The sequence below is a fragment of the Lepidochelys kempii genome, chromosome 8 (assembly GCF_965140285.1).
Source record: "Lepidochelys kempii isolate rLepKem1 chromosome 8, rLepKem1.hap1, whole genome shotgun sequence".
NCBI classification, from domain to species: domain Eukaryota; kingdom Metazoa; phylum Chordata; order Testudines; family Cheloniidae; genus Lepidochelys; species Lepidochelys kempii.
Genome location: NC_136387.1, coordinates 94866396 through 94889223, shown reverse-complemented (window position 1 = coordinate 94889223; position 22828 = coordinate 94866396). Strand labels below are relative to the sequence as shown.

The following is a 22828-nucleotide window of genomic DNA, read 5'->3' as shown; positions in this document are numbered from 1 at the left end:
TGGCCAAGAAATTAACACGTGCCACGATCAGGAAAGCGAGCTCTCGTGAAGAAAGCAAGCAGAAAAACCAACAAGGCAACATGCGCCAGCCTCTTCAGCTCAACAGTACTGCCAGCAATGTTGTATGGCAGCAAAACATGGGAGCTGACGAAAGAGAGGAACAGCAACTGACTGTCACGGAGAGGGCGATGGAAAGAAGAATTCTGGGAATTTCCAACAGCGACCGAGTCCCCAGTGAAGCAATCAGACAGCAGAGTAGAGTGCAGGATGTTGTTTTTGAGAGCATGCATAGTAAAATGCAATGGGCCGGGCATATAGCAAGGCTCACTGACTATCGATGGACTGCAGCTGTCACCGAGTGGTACCCCTGGGAACTGAAATGCCCACTCACACGACCTCCAAAGAGATGGGAAGATTTTATTGTGAAAATACATGGCCGCACATGAAAAAGGAAGGCCAGGATATGAGAAGAATGGAAGGTGTGTTGTGATTGGCACAATCTATATGAGGGCTGAAGGACTGATCGATCAAGGTGATATGGTAAAAATGAGAAAGTAAGTAATTTGTCCAGTAATAGTGTGCTGTGTCACTTTTGTATTTTTATATCTGATTTTGTAAGCAAGTAGTTTTTAAGTAAGGTAAAACTTGGGGTACACAAGATAAATCAGACTCCTGCAAGGGGTACAGTGGTCTGGAAAGGTTGAGAGTCACTGCTCTAAAACATACAATGTAAGTAGTACGGCTGAACCTCCACACCAGTTTAAGACTTGGCCTCTTCAAACACTGCTAACAGGGTGCTACCACAGCCACCTATCCACCAGGAAATGGACTGAAACCACAACTCATTTCATGTAGACCAGAAAAAAAGACTGTACATTTATTAAAATGAGTCATCTTTTTCTAGTACAAGATAGGATAGTTATTAGTCCAGTAAAAAAGAAAAATAACTCAAAGAGGTGTCAGTGGCACTTCGGTGCAGAACCTAGGTCATCGATCTGACTCCTACCCAGGCTTGTATTGACTGAAAATGACCTTTTAGTGACTGGTTTACGTGAAGTGAGTTGTGGACTCAGTCCATTTCTTAGTGGATAAGCATCAGTGTTCTTTAAAAAAAATAAATCCACTGCTGGCATCAGTTTGCATCTTGTTGGCAGTTTTAGGAGAGGCTAACAGTATGTCTACACTACGAACGCTACAGCAACATAGCTACACTACAGCAGCAGAACTGCAGACGCTTGCTACAGCGATGAAAGGGGTTTTTCCGTCGCTGTAGTAAATCCACTCTCCCAAGAGGTGGTAGCTGGGTCAATGGAAAAAGTCTTCTGTCGATCTAGAAGTGTCTATATTGGGACTTAGGTCAGCTGACCTATGTCACTCAGGGGTGTGAAAAATTCAGCGATTTAGCTAGGTCGACCAAAGTTTCAGGTGTAGACCAGTCCTTATTCTTAAATTGGCATGGATACTCAACTGCTACTACCCACGTTGAACATGTTAAAGGACTTCAGGACTAAAGGATGTCCATTGTGTGTGTCACTATTATCTTTCAGCAGTACTGACCTTTTATGCTTCCTTCCCCACAGAGATTAAAAACCATACAACAGAAGGTGATCACTTAAGTCAGTACCACTGAGGAAATGAGAGAGGAGATGTTAAATACAAATTCCCCCAACAATCTGCTGTATTTCTGAGGGGGTCAGCCACATACCTTCACTAACAGTCTAGTGAAAGGAATGCCATTTACATGAGGAAACGGTGATGTTGGGTGGTTAGAAAGTTGACTTAATAACTTAAGCCATCATTTTGGGAAAGGGAAAGCATCCCTTGTCATATTCCTTTGATTGGAGAAAATATAGCTGAGTTTTTCTTCTGCTAAAACCCTGCCCCAAAAAGATATCAAACAACTAAATAGTAATTATATAGTGTTCAAGATACAAAAGCAGCTTTACAAGTGATGTCAAGCCTATGTTGTCGGCCTTTAGCAAACACAGAAATGGCTTACAAGGCAAAGTCAGCTTCTACCTCATAATAGTAAAATTTCAGACCCTTCATTTCTGGAATATTATTGCCTTTTTCAAGTAGTTTATACTACCAAGGACTCAATTTTGTATCTTACAACACACCTGAAATGGGTAGTAACTCCCCTAGAAATGCATGGCTGCTTCTTGTTAATATCATCCTTGGATACTAATTCAAATGGTTTATTATTCAACTTTTAAAAAAAAGCATTAGTGTAGTGCTCTTGAAAATTAGGGTTTAATAGCAGATGTGAGAGCCAGATATCCTGCAGAAATGCACTATGCATGCATGTTTCAGTATTACACTATTTACTGAGACCCAATTGTAGATTTAATTGACTTTGGCAAAATTCTCTAGTTATGATTTATAATCAGACAGCCACCTTCCTCAACTCCCTCTCAGAATTTAAAAGTATTAAATATTTTTGGTATTAAATGGATAATTTAACACTTATCCAATACTTATCCAATACTAAAATTAATTTAAGATTTGATTTGTTAATTTAATTCTGATTTAACAGTCAAAGCATTTTATTCTTAGTGTAATTTAGTATTAATAGCAACTTAACTCTGGTGATGTTTTCTTAATTTTAGTTTTACTTTAAGACTTTTAATGAAGTTCATAAAATAGAAACAGATATGGAATCATATTTCTTTCAATAAGCAATGGGTGACCAGAACCTTTGAGGACCTGGGATGAATACTAGCGGTCAACCTAAAAGTCTCACTAGTCCCCGCTAATAAATCTGTGGTTTTTACAATATGAAGGGAATGTCTCACGGCCAAGAAAACAGATCTAAGTGCCTCAATTTGTTGTTTCAGAGACTTCCCCAGTGATTTCAATCTGTCCCTATATGTAAACACAACTCACATTTTAAGATCAGTAAGTAACACATTTGGAATACGTCCTAGTGCTTAAGAAGCACAGGATGAGGAGACAAGACATATGGAACCTGTTTCCAGATCTTCCATAGGCATGGCTCAGTGACAATGGCTAAGTCACAGCTTCCTGGTGCTTCAGTTTCCTCAGATATAAAATAGCAATAATGGTACTTTGCTACCTCAGTGTGTTGAGGCACGATTCATGAGTATTTGCAAAATGCTTCAAGATGCTGAGATGAAAGGCAGTGTAAAAACACTACATCAGATACTCATAAAAACAGGGAGCATTTATCTCTGCTCCCTGATCTGTAATGTTTGATGTCTGTCAACCTAGGAGACAGAAATGAATCCTGAAATCGACACGACAGTTCCAGTTCCTGTTCCTCTTCTAGTTAGCTATCCAGAGGAATTTTCAGATTTAAGACAGCACGTATGTTCTGCAGTCTGTCTGGGAACCTCAATTTTTAAAAAAAGCTTTACAAATCCACCTTTTAGTCTCTGTGTCTAGGATCTATTATGGCAGGTGCTGAAAGCTGAATTTTTTTTTTTTAAAATCAACCACCCAGAGTCACTTCTTTGCATGTTACACAGTAATTTCAACCAAATATCTCAAAACACTGTCTACCTTATAAAGTGAGATGTAATGTTTGTCTTCTATTCATTTTGTAAACTGGTGGACATAAGCACAGTGGTTAAGTGATTTCCTCAAAGTCCTACAAGTGGAAGATCTGGGAACAGAACCAAAGATTTTCGACTCCCAACATTACCCTAAATTCATCTAATACATACTGCTCACAGCAAACTTGGCATCCATTTCTAATCTTAAGAGAACCAAAACTAAACTTTGCAGAACTTCATTAGTGCAAGTTAGCGACAGAGACCCATTGTGATTTACAAGAATTTTACCAGTTAGTAAGTATAGTACATGCCAAAATGTACTATATAGTGTTCATTTATTTTGAGAGTGCAATCTAGCTTAAATTGTTGATAATACTTCATTATATTTAGATAATTATTCTAGCCATATATATGCAGAGCACTTAAGTTCTAGCAAGACAAGAAGCCACTACAACACTTTGCTATTACATCTTTGTAAAGGAGGGAGACTGCTTCATGTGTGAAAATTATGAAGTTTTAGCTGATTAGCAAAGTCAGGAAGGTTATACTTTATTGCTGTTCTGCTACCAAAGTGATACCAAAAAAGTCCTAGACTGCTTAAGCATTTGGATGATTTACCTAATTTCTACAGAAAGTCAACTCCTTTAGCTCAAATTTGTGCTATTACACACAAATGTAAGTGTAGCTTGCAGCATAGGTACGGGAAGCAATTAACATTTAGTAGCACTTGTATATGAGGATTGCTTTTCAGTTCACAAGTCTTAGGGCTAGCTCCACCTAGCTGAAGCTAACTGGGATCCTTTTTACAGGTGAATTTAAATATGCTCCCATCAAGCCTCTAAGTCAGCGTACACACACAGAGCAAGATACAAGCTCTGAGGCTACTTCAGACCAGTGATGAGCTGCCAAAAGCTGAAGAACCAGTTCCTTCAGTCGCTCTGGGTCTTCAGCGGCACTTCGGTAGCAGGCCCTTCAGTTGCTCTGGGTTGTGCCGCCAAAGACCCGGAGTGACTGAAGGGCCCGCTGCTGAAGTGCCGAAGACCCGGAACACTGCTGGGTGAGTAAAAATTAAAAAGGGATTCTCAGGGGAGCCTCCCCAGCTGAGACCTCAGGCAGGCCGGACAGGACGGTCCTGTGGGCCGGATGTGGCCCGTGGGCAGGAGTTTGCCCACCCCTTTAACAACCAGTTCTAAACCAGCTTCAAAATTTAACTGGTCCGTTCGAACCGGCTCCAGCTCACCACTGCTTCAGACTGTTACCAAGGGTCTATCAGTGGGCTTAATCTTCTTTCAGAGTAGCAGCCGAGTTAGTCTGTATTCACAAAAAGAACAGGAGTACTTGTGGCACCTTAGCGACTACAAGTACTCCTGTTCTTTTTAATCTTGTTACAATCCCTAATAACTATTAAAAATTAGGCCCAATAAAGTCATCATCTTCGATTTCCTATTTTTCATTCAAAACTGCAAGCTACATAAACAAAGCCAGTGTACTGTATAAGACTGGATACAGGAATGCTATACACACTTCCAAGAGGAAATCCTCTTAGCCCAAAGCCAGTCTAGAAATTAAATTTATTTAATTAAAATTTTATAAGAGTACTGGTGGGAACTGCAATTCCTGGTTTCTAGGGTAATGGTGTGACGTTACCATTCAGTGTTCCCCAGCCCAACTGACTAGATGTTCAGAGTCCAGCACAGTGCACAAATATTAGTAGGACTATAGCTGAAAAAAAGACAATGGGATCCTAAGCCTATGTTTTGCACATATTTGATTTCCTGGGAGATATGTGGCTTAAGGAAGGGCAATATTGATCCCTTTAGTATAGTGGTTCTCAACCTGCAGCCCAATCAGCATATAGCTGCAGCCCCTGTGACATCCTCAGGGCCATAAAGGTAGTATATATATTGTGTGGATACGGCCCAAACAACACAGAGAGCTGCATACGCAGCCCACAATGGTAAACAGGTTGAGAACCATTGCTTTAGCGTAACCATCATGTGTCCTGGAAACCATGAGAGATCAGGAGGTACAATGGCACCTATTGCAAACATTGTTTGGCCTCATTTTTAAAGTTAGGTAACTAGCATTAGTGTAGGAAAGGGGAAAATAAAGCCATTACAAGGAATGTCACTGATACTGTAAGCTTCTTCTGTGGCTGTGTATATGCCATGTACATGTAAAAACATATCTGAAGGTGAAAATGTTTTAAATACTATGACAAGAAATATTTTAAACAGAATTGTGTACAGGTGTATTCCACATTCATAGATGCAATTCTATAGTCTAGTCATTGCACCGATCCTGAGGAGTAAATAATTATAAAACATTTTGGAGCGATCACACACAAACATACTGCTTGCCAGAACGCCAAAAAACAATCTTTAGTAGGAATTAAATATTGTGCCTTAATGAATGACAGATTTCCAGAAACAAAAAAAAAAAAAAAAAAAAAAAAAAATCATCGGTAGTGTTATTTGCTGCTGCCAGGACACTAGGTATTGACATTACAGTGCTGCAAGATCACTAGAGATATAAAAATGTTTGCCCAGTGACAAAATAAGTCAGTAGGGAAAGATTTTCAGGATTCTAAACGAGGTATTAAATTAGGGTGATCACAATAAATTAGTAAGGATAACAAAACTGACATTTCTCTTAAATCTCAGTATGTAGCACTAGCCATTAGGCCATCTTGCTTATGAAAATCAGCAAGTGCCTAATCCTGCTTGCCATGAAGAGAATAATAATATATCACGTCAGTTCTAAGCCTCCATACATGGAGCTTAACTCAGATATTTAGTCCTACTTACTCCCACCTACTAATGTAGGAGTGTAAAAGGAGTCTAATGACGAAACTTACACAGCAAGGAGCTATGATAAATGTAAATTTAAGTTATTAGCTGCTCTTTCCCCCCCCCCCCCCAAAACTCCTTTCCTCTACCCCTACAGACTGCGAACTACACCATGCTAGGCTCCCTAAACTCCACAGGCCACATACAGAGACAATGAGCAAGGAGGTGTGAACTTCACATTAGTGAAGCATGTGCAAGTAGAAAGGGAGTCTGCATTAGTGTAAATAAGGCAAGTGGAGGAACTGAAGAAGCAAGGTAAATTCAGACTACCCCAGACTCCTCTGAATTTGGCTTAGAGTGTGGCAGAAACTTACATATTGAAAACTATTCCTCTTGCAAATTTAACATACCCAAGTGCTTCTGAAAATAAGGGTTACAAATAAATAAGCACTTCCTTACCCTCCCAGCCCTCTTCTTACAAAGAGCTACTGTTTGCTAATCCAAAAACATTCCTAATGATCTGCTGGAATTAACTTCTAACACTGGCAATTTGTTTTTATCCCCATTTTCCTTCAGTATTTCACTTCCTTATTAAACATCTGCCACAGAATAGTGCTTTAGACTGGGAAGATAACCAGAAAATGCAGCTAGAGAATGTTATATCAAAGAGACTTCCTGCCCAGCTGAGAAGCCGACCTCTCATCTGCATGGACTACAAACATCACCTCTATAACATGTGTCCTGAGTCAATCTAGTAATTTAAAAGCATTAATTTTTATGTGACAACTACTTCAATACACTGCAGATTACATGCCAAGTGATTTGCAAGTCCTCTGAATACAAAGCTAGAATTTAGCATTAGCAACTCAGTCTAATTCTCATCCAGTACTACCCTCTTCAAGTAGTTTCTTGGTGTCTGTCTCTACTCTTGGCCCATCAAGATTTGTAAACAGTGAAAGATATGTCAAGTTACTTAAAAAAAAGTGCTGAAAAATGTAAATAGGCAAAACCAAGAAACGTACTCTAGCTTACTCAGTAGTCTTTAGAAATGCAAGTGCAGAGAACTGGAAGCGTGTTAAAATTCTAATGCCACTTGAGAGCCACACAGCAGCTAGACAGGAATTTAATGACAGCATCCACCACAAAGCTTTATTTGATTACTTAATTATTTTACAAGGCCAATTCTTATGTAAAACACATTGTAAAAACTTCCAGAATTACATGCAAAGATCTTCATGTTGTATAATTCAAAATCACTATGTGCAATAAACAGGACTGTCTGAAATTTACAGCAAGATCATGGGGTTAAATTTAACACATTTGTTTAGTTAAAGACTAAGATTTATCACACATGACAAAAGAATTATTCTTTGCAAACATACAGCTCCCTCTATGCAATGATGTCAAAGCACTTTAAAAGCCTTCATGTTCACTGTACACTTATGTGGTGGACAAGTATCGTTATTCTCATTTTACAGAAGGAATCCAAAAGCACAGAGAACTATATCCAAAGCCACATGGTAAATCTGTGGCAGAGCCAGGAAGAGAATCCACACTTCCTGAGTCACATTACCGTTAAACACAAAAACTACTCTCTCGCCTCATTATTGCAACACAGTTTTGAGATGCGTACAGTATAGCTAGTGAAAAATTGCTGCTGTCACATTGTTCACAAAGGTTACTGGCCATTTCCCTTACAAAGCCTCTTTTTTATGAGGTAGAACGTGGGAAGAATGTTGGCAGAATGATGGAATTCTACCTAGAACATAAAACTACCTTTGAAAACAATCTTGGATGAGTCTATAGTACAAAGGTATCCTCGTGCAATATGGTATAAAGTGGAACCAAAACTCATACATCACAAATTGACGAAGAGAGGACATATTTAAAGTGAGTCAGGGACAGCTAGAAGGCATACAATCTATTAGTCACACTTTAACAAGAAGATCACAGTAATGATGGTTAGAAACCATTTAACAGAGTAAGAGAATATCCAAAGAGACACTACAACCATTATAACATGCATGGTTGCTCCTACATTCCGGGAGTTTAATATCAGTCATGGTTTCTTATTGGATCACACAGAATTTGTGGACTCTCTGGTCATGCTTCCAGCATTCTGCTGGCTTGCCTGCCAAAACCCTTGCTGCTCCTCGCTACAGAATCCCTGCATCTGGTCTCTGCACGCTGGTGGGTCTGCTCCATTTTGAGCCTTTCCCTCCCAGGCAAGACATCACTATAAAACAATTTAAAATTTTACTACACATTTCACTTTGCAATGTTAGTAGGAATAAAAGGAAGCTGGTTGAGTAGGATCCTGCACATTCAACAAAAGCCAATCAAGCTGAAAAAGATATTGCACTTCTGCTTTTAAGTATGACAGGATTTTTCACTGGAGAGGCTTTATCATAATATACTCAATTCCTGGGCCATAAGGGGAGAAGAATTTTTCCTATATGGCTCAGTAAATGCTCAAATTTAAGGAAGTCTGTATGGCAAGCAGACTTCTTGAGTTTTCTTGCTTTCTTCCTTTCCTTCTACAGAAGTCAATCTCCTGACAGAGAATTACACATTTTGCTCACTTTCTGATACCACTCTCTGAAGAGAAAGTATGTAGATTTACTGCTAAAAAATTGACATTCATCTTCATCATTCATTCACAAGCCTGTTTCAAGCATGTACAACAGCTTCTATTCTGATCAGCAAGAGATATATGAAAAGAGTAAACACTTCATACTTCTTGTGAAAACAGCTTAATTTAAAATCCATGTTTAAAGAATGTGGTGTGCAGATTTCTATATTTTTTCCAAATCAATTTGTCTGCCGTTTCGAGTAAATCTAATATGCATTCAATTTATGTTATGCTAACAGGGCCTAATCAAGACTTGTATAAGCAGGTATAACTTAGCTGGTCCAAGGTGTTTTGCCTTATACAGGGAGGACCTTTTGGGGCAACCGAAACCCTACTGTGATGCTTAATTATGTTTCAGAAGAGTAGCAAAAATAATCAAACATTTTTTTGTGGGGGGAGGGGGGAAGGCATTTCTTTGAATTTTGACATTCAATTTTTATTTTTCTTGGTGAGATGCGCGTGAAGATGCAAACAAGATTAACTGTAATCGATAGGCCTCACCTATTTGCAATGACATTTAGTTAAAAGTTAGTTCACTCTAAGTAAATAAACTAGATTGCTGTATAGTTCAAGTTTCAGTCTACATACAAAGAGGAATTTATAATTTTTCCTTTTTTCTCAACCATGACATACAAAATATATTCAATGCATCAGGATGGCTCAGTGGTAGCAGCCTTACTTCTGGGCTAGTGCAGTGGTTCTCAACCTTTCCAGACTACTGTACCTCTTTCAGAGTCTGATTTGTCTTGCATACCTCAAGTTTCACCTTACTTAAAAACTACTTGCTTACAAAAATCAGACATAAAAATACAAAAGTGTCAGAGCACACTATTACTGAAAATTTGCTGTCTCATTTTTACCCTACAATTATAAAATAAATCAATCTGAATATAAATATTGTACTTACATTTCAGCGTGATATTTCAGGCTGTTTTTCACTTGTGAGCCTTGTTTGAAGATTGAACTGCATGCAGCAGGGCTGAAGTCTGTAACTTACCTTCATGTGGCCCTGGGCAATTGCCCTGCTTGCCACCCCCTAATGCCAGCCCTGCGCTTGCAACCCTCTAACCCAACCCGTGACCTCCCTAGGGGTGCAACCCCTAGGTTGAGAAACACTGATGTAAATTAGTTGAGTAACCCCTGGACGACCTCTTTGTACCCCCAAGGATATGTGTACTCCTGGTTGAGAACCACTGGGCTAGTGGATGAGGCATACAGTTTTCACACCATGATCAGGGATCCCCTCCCAGGCTGACACTGCAGTACTTGGGGGAAGAAAAGGGGCAGCTGATCTGGTATCCTTCATGTTATCTTAAAGTGACATTCTTCCAGCATTCAATACGTATCCAGTGTCATCTCTGTTCTGGCCAACATTCTCCCTCACTCAACATAACAGATTCTAACATCCAAGTTTCTGCGTACATTAGCGACTGCATAATGGTCACATTTGCCTTCACAGTCACCACTACATAAAGCACTCAATCATTTATAAATCTATTTACACCTGCAGTATGAATTATACAGCGGTAACAGAACTCCAACTGAAAATGTGGAATACAAACCCATTCTGTAACCTATATTATGCCTGAAGCTCTTCCATTTTGTATTACAAAAAATGGAAACTTTTTTAAGGCAAACACACTAATACAATGTGATTCACCAGACCACCACAGTTCTGTCCAGAGAAAAACATCCTGTAGTAAAAAATAAATTCCAACCACAGGTTCATGAACTGTATTGAAACATACCATCTAGATAAAAAAGCATAACATCCCTGCACTGTGTGCCACTTGTTAAGTGATAATCTAGAAATAGATTTAACAGAGAGGCAATTACTCTACCGTGCATACTTTCTGGCAAGTCTTAAAATGCTAACATGAAGTTCAACAGAAACAGCAGAAATATGCTAGTGTACGCTGAATGCTATTATTATAATTTGTGTTCACTGACTTTTAAACAGCATTATATGCCAGAAGTAAATGCTGAATAGAAAACATGCTGTCTTTTCATATCTCATACATTTCAGAACTTTATATTTGCTATCCCATCTCAAGGGTTGGCCATGCTCAAGAATTGCAAGGCCTGCTCAGTACTCCCCAAGCTGGAGGATCCCATTTTGCAGTCCCCCTGAAGTCAGTACTGAGCAAGGGCCTCAGCTCTGCCCTGCTCAGCACTCGAGACAAGTGTCAGTCAGTGGAGAAGATAAGAGGGGGGAGAAAGAGAGCAGGAGACCCCTAATTCAGGTCAAAACTAACAACCAGATTCACAGAGATAGAAGGTACACACCTTTATCCTGATGAAACTGATCAAATTTTGTACTACTGGCTCTTGGTGCGCAGTGACACTGGTTCAGACTACAGCAAGAATCAGACACTGAATCACATAGTTTCAGTTTCCCAGCCATCACTGCTAATTAGACTGGTAGCTGAAAAATGCAGTAACACCTCAGGTATGTGAACTGTTCAGATACTAGGGAATGAGCACCAAGGAAATTCCTATCTAAAAAACCTGAAAAACTAATATGAATTCCAGATTCTTTTTAATTGTAAAGTTAGGAAATGAAACTAACACATAAAACTGCAGATCAGCAAGTGCATCTAGTATGGGTGAAGCACACAGCACGTTACTACTCTGTCATACTGCAAGGTTTAAGTTATATAATGAGCTCCCAGCCCTCTAAATTTTCCTCTCAATAACCAGAGTAAGAGAGTTACCACCACCACCATATTCTCTCTTTAAGATCAGTTTCTGACTTCACAGGAGAATTTTTATTCTGATCCATTTAGAGGATGGTAACAATATAACAGTCACAATCCTCCCTACTATCATCAAAGGATGAGAAAGTTCCTTAGCTCTTCTCCACACATAACAAATGTTTAATCCAGTCACTGAAGGTGGGCACAGGCAGATAGACTTTTGGGTCTTGCTCACTGAAACTCACCCATTCATCACGAAGCTTAAACCAAGAGATGTTATTAATTACATCACTTTTATTAATGTACTACAGAGTATTCCTGATCAAGATATTATCTTCCTGATTAAATTCTTCCTTTCCTGTATTTTCTTGGGATTTTATCTGAACACTCCAACTTTTAGATTCTCATCCTTTGGCTTTGTCTAGTTTTAGACTGCATATCCCTAACGTGCAATGTAAATACAAATTAACAAGTATATTATTTATGCAATTACAGTGTACTTCATCACTGACTTTATTATTAAATGTACGTAGCGTATATTTACAAGCAGTTTTGGCATTTTAATCATTGAATCAAAGTTTATCATTTGTAATTCAAGAGAATAAACCTTAAAATCAGAAACATGCCATACTAAAACAGGATTTGAAATAAAAAAGGATTTGAATTTCTAAAGAGGACTTATTAAGTTATTACCATAAGTTCCAAAGAGAAGAGATCCCACAACCCCAGAGCCACCAAGACACAGACACAATCTCCTCTTGCAAGCCTCAGGCTCAAAAGCCCCAGTCCCATGGGGCCTCAAAGAACAGGACAGTATAAGTGGAATTAAGAGCGCAGAAATGTCTCCAAAATGTCAAATGTGTTTTGGGTTTTTTTTAAGCCTTAAATTTAATGGACTCCATGCCCACACAGGCAGATAATGCAGCAAGCAAACAGGCTCCCCGTTATATATCTCCAAGATGGATGGAGTTGATGATGGTTGAACAGACTTTTTTGGTAGCTCAGGGTAGGGAATTCTGCAATAATATAGCCCACCATAATGGCATGCATCATAATCAGCAAGTGAATTATAGGACTATTCTAAATTCCATCACCTTGCTTATTTATCAAAAATTGTGAATACAAGTGCTTAACATGCAACTCTAGTAATCACAACAAACATAATATATAGGCATTTCTAGGAATATCCAAATGCTGTGGAAATATTTTTCTCTGGAAAGTTTCATGGATTCTCGAGAGAACACCTTATTTAAAACCTCATTAAAATTATCCCAGAAACAACTCAGCTGAAGCACAAAGGGGGCATCTAAAATTACTATAAGGAAACAAGAAAAAGCATCAACATGTATTTGGCCAAAATTTTAATTTTGTAAAGACAAGCTTTTATAAAACATAACCAGTCCCGCTCAAGCAACTCCCCTGCAGTGTTTGAACCTGAACACTGCAACATTAAGAACATTAAGAACTTAATTTTCATTGTCCAAGATGAGAAAAACAAATTAAAATGTAAACTGGATTTTAAAATGTATTCGTTTTTAATAATGTAAGCTAGCATTAGTAAGAGAAAGAGCATCTTATGTTGCAAACAAACATTTCTCAGCGGTCTGTGTCTCTTTAACTAATTGTATATCCTGAAGCTCTGCTTCAGAAGGTGTCTATTATAGTAGTCTCCTAATATGAGTATATATAGGAATGCTCCAGGTTACAATTTAAAAAAATGAACACAAAATACAATAGCTGGTCACAGCTCATACCTTAAAGAGGAAAAATTGGAATAAGTAAAGAACCGTAACAATGCAATACAAAAACATCTAATTTTGTTTCCTAAACTATTCCTGTGAGTCAGACTTTTACATTACAAAAAATTAGGCTCTCAATCTTGTAATCAGATCTGTCACTGTGGAAGAACCCTTGCATCTGTGTGGATCCTATTGCTGAAATTGTACTCCCAAATGCTCCTAAACCCTCTGCAATTTGTCATATTTTCCGTATTTTGTTTGTTTCCCTAGTTTCTGTAACACTACCACTAAAAGGGAAATATTTTACTATGAAAGGGAAACAGTGAAGTTCACTATACACAAAGCATCAAATACACAAACAAAGGAATTTCCCCCCTCTATTCTATCAGAGGTAGTATCACAATCTTAGATATCATTTGTAACAAGAATAGGTTAAAAAAAAAAGACAAATGTAATGTTTAAATGACCCGTGTCCCTTTAAATATATTGAAAAAAGCATCTTATCTCATGTGTAACTATACACGTTTATTTGAAATTAAAGACGTTAAATATCCCTTCTTTGGTCATAAACTGCTTACTGACAACAGATCACACATATTGGGATCACGATACCCGTCCCCCACTAGCCTCTCCAAGGCAGACACTAAAAACCAGTTTGTGGTTTACCCATTGTAACTTTGTTGATTTAAATATATGGTTCCGATCTTGCAGACACCTCCACATGAGTAACGTTATGCATGTAACATAATTCATCATAGCACATCTACTGAAGATTTAACGCATTGAGTTCAACAGGGCTATTCACGTTCCTAAGATATGCCTAAGTAAAGTGATGCAGTGAAAGTAGGGGTACAGCTTGTGTATACATATATACACACACACCCCTACGCATATAACAGCAACGTTAAAAAACAGAGATAAGCACCAGCCATCCCCCTACATTCAACAATCTAGACATTTATTGCCTCATTTCTTAAAGGCATCATGGGAAAGGTGAGTTTTGAATTCAGATTTGAGGGAAGAAAGGGTAATGGCTTTACACGTAAGGTCAGAGAAGACATCCACATGAGAGGCAGCATAGGAGGCATGAAGAGGTTTGCATGAGAAGCTGGCATAAGGGTTGATGACAAGGCTGGCATAACTGACAGAGAAGAGACGAGAGAAGAGACAAAAGCAGACCAGTAGGAAGAGGCAAAGTTATGAAGGGGCAATATTCTTCAGTACCTTTATCAAAAAGCTATTCTGAAATAGAGATAAGTTTAAATTATAATGTTTGAAAAATCAATATTTTAAAGCATTTTTATTTCAGTTCACCATCTTTTAAGTTGCCATTTATTCTTATTCCCATTACTTCTATCTGTATTAACTTAGCATCCAGTAACAAACCCAACTCTATTTTGATTTGTGCAAAATAAACCAAGGTAATCACACTGTAATTTTTCTTTTTTCTTTCTTTTAACCAAATAAAATAATAATAATAAAAGAACATTGCAGTGTAGAGCCACCTGGCTGATGCAATGAGGCAAAGAAAAAAAAATAAGCCTGGCAAAGCCAGATAATGCGGTGTTCCTAAAATGCTTAGAGCGAATGGCAAGCACTTCACTTTCCAGAAACTGAAATAAATAAATACGGCATATTCTCTCCACAACCACCAAAGAGGGGCGGTGGCAGCGATACCTTGAATTAATTGAGCTGATGATGGCTGAAACTAGCTACCACATGCCACGGGTAGAGCTGCTCCATTTTGGGGGCAACCTACAACAGGATCCATATTGTGGGAGAAGCTAAAGCTACCATCAGACTCTGCTCTGCCAGCACATCAGGGAGCAGCCCTCACCCGTGCACCCACTGAGTTTTGGAACCGCCCCAACGCAGCACTGGAAACCTACCAGCTCCCCGATGCCTTTGGCCCAGTAGCCCAGTCATCCAGGTTGGGTGGAGTTGGCCCCCTTACACCAAGATGCCGGGGCCCCGGCCAGGTATTTTGTGCACCGGGGCTGGGAGGTGGCCGAGCAGCCCGCAACGCTGCCGGGCGAGCGGTGGGAGCTGAGCAGAGCGGACGGGCTCTGCTCACAGGGTCGCTATCCCACCCTCCCGGGCCGGGCCCCTGCGGGGGATCGGCCCGTTAACCCGGGGATGAGGCGACACCGGCCGGCCCGTTAGGCGCAGCCCGGCACCGGCTGACAGCGCTCAGCTCGCCCGGGAGCCCAGGCAGCGGTGAGGGGCCCCGTCCCAGGCAGCCCCCCGCGCCTCACCTCGGTCTCCACCACCTCATGGTAAGCGGGAGGTGGGTCGAACCCGCCGCCGCCGCCGCCGCCGCTCCCCCCGCCGCCGTCTCCGTCCCCTCCGCGGGAGCCCTGCCCGCCCGCCGGCGAGCCGTGCCCGCCCTGCCCCGGCTGGCCCTGCCCGCTGTCCATGGGCTCGTAGCCGCCGTAGTGCAGGCCGGGCCGCTCGTTGGTGAGCAGCGCCACGGCCTCGTTGATGTCGTTCTTGGCCAGGCGCAGGGCCCTGCGGATGGCGGCCGCGTCCGAGAAGCCCATGCACAGCAGCGTGGTCATGTGCTGCTCCTCCTCGCTCTCCATGGCCGGGCCGGGGGCGGGGGGGATCGGGGCCGGGAGCCGGGCTCAGGCGCTGCCCGCTCTGCGCGCCGCCATGTTGACGGCCGCCTTCCCCCTCCGCCTCAGGACCGCGAGCCCCGCACCCACCCGGAAGCGGCCGGGAAAGCCCTGGTGGGGAACGCGCCTGGGGCCCTGGTCACGTGACAGGGGAGGGGCGTGGCTTCTTGGGCATGAATGGAGGCGAGGCAGGGGCGGGGTATGAGGGAGGAAGAGGTTGCCATGGGAACCTGAGAAGGCTGCTGCGGGGGCAGGGAGAGGGGACAGGAGGGAGGGAGGGAGGGGCTCTCAGGGGGTGGATGCCGCCTCCTGGGGAGCCTGAGGGGGCGAAGGGTCTCAGGGCAGGGGGGTGCCAGGGGAGGCTGAGGGAGTGGGATGGAGGCTCCCAGGAGTGGAGGAGGAGGAGGGTAATGGAGGGGGACTGCCAGGGATCTGATGGAGGAGGCTGCAAGGCAAGGAGAGAAGAAGGAGGATGCTAGAGGGAGACAGAAAGAGAGGTGGACGAGGGTTTTCCAGACTAATGCCACCCTGTCCTTTAGAGGACGGGCAGCAAGGACTGGGAAAGAGCCTCCCAAACCTGCCTCTGCCTGCTTTGCTTATTTGTGCCCATCTCTGCCGTGCCCATAAACCCTGTATTTGCACAGGCTGGCAGAATTGGTGGCATAAATGAGGACTTGACAGAGGTAAATGTGAGGTATGTGTGCAAATGGTCAGGCAGGCTCAAGGAGTGCGGGCGCAAACGTGGTGGATTCTGCAGATGTAGAGGCAAACCCTGTGGGTGCAATTTAGGAGGAAATTGGAAAAGTTGATCCTAAAATCAGGGACACTACAAGTAAGAAAGAGGCATTGGTTATAATGCTGTAATGAGCTGAGTACTGTGTATGTATCCTAGAATCATAGAATATCAGGGTTGGAAGGGACCTCAGGAGGTCATCTAGTCCAACCCCCTGCTCAAAGCAGGACCAATCCCCAATTAAATCCTCTACTGACTATAATTAGAATTGCTCAACTGTAGCAATTCTAGCTCAACTGAAGAGTCTCCTTTAACTCAAGAAGTAGGACCTGTGCTTTTGGAGTGGGAGGATCGCCTACGTCTTCACTATCTTTATGAAATTCCAAGTGGCCATGGTATGGCATGCAGTGACATTGATGTCCCAGATGGCCTTGGATTTGTTACAGTACTTATCTATGAAGATCAAGATTTTGAGAGACACAGTTTTTAGGTGAAACAACGGACAACTTGACATCGTAATGTTGACTCATTTTGTATTTCAGTATGTCACTAGCCATCACACTCCTCATGTCAACAAACCAATGGGCAGAAAAAGTCACGCAATATAGACTTTCTAATTCCTCTCACTCTTTTAATGGAACTACGTACAAATCAATTGTGTGGAAGTTGTGAGCTGTTTTGGAATTCACCTTCCAGAACAAGGAGGGCACTTTCATTCACACTGACTCCAGTCATGAGGTACTAGAGTTCATTGAGCTGCCGAGGCTCAAATGTGGCAGGCTCCAGAAAAATTCCAGCATTTCTGGTTGATCCATTTAATATGTTGAATGTTGACTCTTCAGTCAATCATATTACCTACAGTAGTGCTTACATTTCACTTTTTCATTTTCGAAGCACTTTACAACCATTAATTAGTCCTCAACACACTATGAGTAGGTCAGACTTATCTCCATTTTACAGATGGGAAAATTGAGGCACACAGAGTTTAAGTGACTTGCCTAAGGCTATACAGAGGAAGCCCAGCACTCAGCTCAGCAGACTACATCTGTAATTTTGCATGCAGGTGAATGAATTAAAGCCTTATTGGCTTGCAGGCAGAAGTAGTAGGGAAGCAGAATGCGGTGGACTCAGTTGTAGTGATAGATGCTCTATTATAGTCAAGCAGTGCTGAAACTAGCTAGTTGTAATTTTATATTGGGCAAACTGATGACATTTTGGCCAAGTGTGGAGGTAGCACTGAGTGATAACAGTGCAGTGTCACTTTAGAAACCAGGAGTGCCAGTCCCAAAGGTGCCTTTTACCATCTCACCAGACAGGGTTCATTGGAGACTGCCCTCAGGCAAAGACCATGTTTTACAGCTCAGTGGAGGTACTGGGGAGGATGTCAAATAATCCTCCAGGAAGATTGTGGGTCCCAAGTTGCACACATTTTTCCTGTGATATCACTAGAAGGAATTTATGCCCCAGATGGAGGAGGTTAGCTGAGCAAACGCGCCCAAATGAGCATTGCAAAGAGGATGTGGTGCCTAGAGACCCAGAAGGGTATTGGAGGGTGCAAGGAAGCACAACAATACATTTATTATCAAAGGTTCAAGATACAAGAGACAATGAAAAAGGATAAAGGGAACAAAAGGGTCAAATAAAACATGTATATTTATAACATGATTTCTAGAGACTAAACCTAACAGGCGAACTTTCTGTCTAAAGAAGTTTATCTCATCCAAATGTTCTTTGCAGCATTTCCCACCATGGCAGGTTGTGATCCTGTTTTTGTGAATGTAATTGTACTAACCAGTTACGTGCTCGGTGCAGGATAAAGGGTTGTCTTCCTTGCTTTCTCCTTATTTTCCCCAAAGTTCATTGTCTGAACTTCAGAATTTGGATGACCCCTACCCTCATAGCATATTCTCTGGTGTGCTGCCTCCCTGTTGAGTTCACAACCCTCCCATTGACTTCATAGGTAAGTGAGTCTCCATTGTGTTAACTTATATGCTTAACTTACATGCAGGCGAGACAGGTGATAAACATCATTTTTATGACAGAAAACCTGTCTGTCAATTCTGCCTTGATACAGACTTTAGGAACATATTCTCAATATACACACATAATTCCTTACATAGTTACTGTACTCACATTTCACAACAATATTAATGACCAACATGTCGTTGGCTTTCATTTAAGACCTCACGTGATATTCTTCGGTGAACGAGAATGTACATATCAAGCTATTCTTGTAATCCCATTGCCAATTGGCACTGAGGGGTTCTTAAGGTCACAGGATGCTTATAGCAGGGGTGGGGAACCTTTTTTCTATCATGGGCCATTGGCCCACAGAAAAAATCAATGGCGGGCCACACACAGCCCCGTGGGGTAGGGGAGGGGGGCATCGAGGCTCGGGGCTTCCCGCCCATGGTGGGGCAAGCCAGTGCTCACAGCTTCAGCCCTGCGGGGCGCCTAGGCTCGGGGCTTGCCACAGGCCGAGTGAAATTAAGCAACAGGCCAGATCCGGCCTGCAGGCCATAGGTTTTCCACCCCTAATTTAGAGCATCAAAATGGGTACTTTGGTCACCAGGAATGTGGGTATGTATTCAGTGATTGATTTAATTGTGTTCCTATTTAATATAGTGTGAATTTACCAGCTATTTGGATTGTGTTATTTTTACAGAAGTTAACCAGTTCCTACAGAATCAATGGTATGCAAATACCTAAGAACCCCCAAGAATGTTACTTACTCACAAAAGAGTATTTTGCAGTATCCACTAATGTTTTGGTAGGTGCCAGAAGTATATGACCTTGTGGACAGCTTTTGGGATGGCAGTCATAGCTACCTTGGATAGACAACCAGCCTAAAAATAAGATGTGACTGAATCAAGTACAATGACTTTTGCAGAGATATTGATGTAGGGCTGTTGTGTTGATTTATATTTTTAACTGGCTGTTTATTCTTTTCTTCACAGATCCAAGCAATGCTGTGTTTTAGAGATCACCTTTACTTAAACAGCAAATGCAACATTTTCACTCTGTGAGAACAAACAGTTGTATTGCTGTGGAGACCATGCATGCACAGCACAGGCAAAGGGTGACATCCTGGCCCAATGGGAGTTTCCCCATTGACTTCAACAGAGTGAGGATTTCACCCAAAATCTTTGAATTTACTGGAAAAAATTTTTGAGATCATGTTTTTATTTTCCTATGTGCCTATTATAAATAAAGCTTCAGCTCCTTGTAGCTGAAAGTGACTAACAAAATGTTTGGCGATTTTAGTAGAGGAGAATTTAAATTTGTTATACTGCCATCAAATCCTTTATTTTCTCTGTATAATTTATTTATGCTAAAGGATTGACTCCCTGAAGTAGCAGAGTAACATGTTATCAAGGAGAGTTTGCTATGAGATTAAACCTTCCTGTTTATAAATCCTTTATAGCTATAAATAAATAGACATACAGGGAAGTGGAATAAAAAGACAGGTACATTATTGTTTTTAATACTCAAAACTCAGGTAGGTAAGCAATAGGAGTTGCATAAAACAGGAGTAAGAAATACATATATATTAATGATTTCCACAAAGAGTTTCTCTTTCCAGACATTCTATGAAGGGACATGAGGCTTGTCTACACTTACAGCACTGCAGCGGCATAGCTGTACTGGTGTAGCTGTATTACTGTAGCGTTTAGTGAGCTTCTCCCATCAGCGTAGGTACTCCACCTCTCCGTGAGGCGGTAGCTATGTTGACAGGAGAAGCCCTCCTGTTGACACAGCACTGTCTACACCAGGACGTAGGTCGGTCGGTAGGTGTGGATTTTCCACACCCCTGAGTGACATAGTTATACTGACATAAGTTTGTAGTGTAGACCAGGGGTGACCAGAGTATGCAAGTCATGTGCATTATAAAAGCAGCTGTGTTCTGTTTGGGAGGGAAGAACACTCTTTTTGACTCACTTTAATGGTTTAGGATAAGGCACCTGACGCAGGCAGGTCAGATGATGATAATGGAGATTTCCAGCCTGGTAGCCAGCCAAATGAACAGCATCTCTCTCCATGAGCAGAAGGGTGAAAACTGTGGGTGAGAACTTGGCACACACAACTGTCAACAAACATGGCAGGATTATGCAATAAATTAAGAAATTAATAGTACGTTGCTCTTGAGCTGAGATGGTCGTTTTTATTATTTTAGTTAGGTATGTAGCCTTTTATTTTATTTAATGTTAATTTTAGCATGGTTATGCTACAGTGGGTTTGCCTTTGGCGGCTACAGTCTTAAGTTTAATAAGAGTTATCTCTGTTTGTTTTATATTTAGAGCTCATAGGAACACATGAAACCAAAGGCAAGTAACACAATTACAAGAAGGTTCATTATTTTTAGTCGTTTTATTAAAGCTGCCAACAAGGTTATAAATGTTACAGCATATACAATTCCTAAATATATCCATGCACCATTTATAACTACAGACATACTCACATCCTACTAGATGGTGTTAGAGTCTGATGGCCGTCTCATGGATTGATCATCAATATGGGGATGGATCCTGTTGGAAGTTTCCCATAGGAAGCTCAATTTTCCCACTGTGGGCACCCTTTTTTATAATGATTTTGTCTATACTTACATTCTGCGCATGTACACGGAAGTGTCAACCCTCTCTTACTGGTTTGTGTCCCCTAGAAACGTAAGGGACCCTGAATTCTATAGGCCGTGTAGGTTCTCATTAACATACCATGTGTTAAGATACATGTTAGAGACAAGATTTGCTCTTACAGCATTTTATAATTTAAAATTTAATTTTTCGGCTAGACTTTCGCAACATTACCACTTGGTGCCTTTTTTCCCATAATCTTAGAGCGTATTCCTCGGTCATTTACTTATGTCAGCATTTCTTGTCTCCAAGGCCTAAAATAGCTAAACTAAAATCTTGCAGGCATCAGCCTACAGGTTCTTGAATTTTAGCTTGTCTTACTTATATCTAATACATAATTTCCTGTAAATACTGATCAATCTTATACTTGTATAATCCTACTAATTAACTCTAATTAACATACAATGAATATATATGATATAACATGTTGATTAATCATTAAATCACACAATAAATGAATAATAAACTTAAATCATTGGCTACAGGTACATCCCCTCTCTATCTTCATTCACCCCAAACATAATACATATTAACTTAAAACATTATAAATGAGGGATGGCCTAATGAGTGTGCTTTATAGTAGCAGGTGACTTCCAGCTCTTTAATATAGCTATTTGTTGCAGCACCTCCTCTTTTAACACATCAATATGTATTACCAGAAGAAAGGATATCGGAGAGAGTTCTGTCTCCAGTAGCTTCTCTGGTGAAGTTGTGAAGGAATAATCTAGCTTCTCTTCAATTTTAAAGAGAAATTTTAAAGTGAGGAATCAAAAGGGCTCAGTAAGGATCATGAAAGGTATCCTATAAAATACAAATACAATAACAGATACTAACAAAGTAAACACACAAATGCAGTTAGATATTAAGACATCTAGGCAAATATAGGCAAAATATATAAATGAAGATTTTAACAGAGACAAAGAGTTTGTAGGTGTTATTTGGCACCATGTGATACAGGCAAGTAGTTAAAAACAACAAATAAATGCAAGACTCCTAGGCCTTGTGGATTTGCCTGCAATTACAGCTGCTGGTGGCCAGATAACAGTATAGTTGCATTGGTCTGTACTCTCAGGCAAAGCTGCTATAAATTGTGATTTGCACCAATGTCGCTTACCTTGGTTTCCAGCAGGGGATTGTTCATGTGCATACATAATCCTAATTACAATATTTTCTTCTTCTGTTTTGTAACCCTGCATTTCAAAGTGCTTTACAGAGGAGGGGGGAGTATCATAGCCCAATATTCCCCCACCCCAGCTAACCACTTCTAGAGTTGCAGATCCTGGTGTGACCATTAGAGGTACAACATCCAGCCAAGGCAGCTGACTAATCCCCTTCTCATCCTGGTGGTCAAAGAACATAGGAGCTGAACTCTACTTTTTATTTTAACAGTACTAGCTATTCTCTTAAATACAAAAACAAAGTGTCACACTGTTTCCATTGAATGAGAACAGCATGATGCAGCAATGGAAATAGTGAAA

The 22828-nt window shown here is 40.9% G+C and overlaps 1 protein-coding gene and 1 long non-coding RNA gene across 6 annotated transcripts in view; one reads left to right on the top strand and one right to left on the bottom strand.

Moving 5' to 3' along the window:
• Positions 1-16093, bottom strand: part of USP24 (ubiquitin specific peptidase 24) — a 111776-nt gene extending 95683 nt beyond the window's left edge. For all 5 annotated transcript variants that reach the window (XM_073357590.2, XM_073357591.2, XM_073357594.2 and 2 more), the window contains exon 1: positions 15627-16093. In XM_073357590.2, coding sequence (XP_073213691.2) covers positions 15627-15953 — 327 coding nt within the window. In that variant the 5' untranslated portion in view covers positions 15954-16093. The remainder of the gene's footprint in view (positions 1-15626) is intronic.
• On the top strand, positions 15129-21697 carry LOC140916241 (uncharacterized). The gene is made up of 3 exons (XR_012160475.2): positions 15129-15647; positions 18576-18679; positions 19677-21697. It is a non-coding gene; the product is annotated as an uncharacterized LOC140916241 (long non-coding RNA).
• The last annotated feature ends 1131 nt before the right edge of the window (positions 21698-22828 follow it).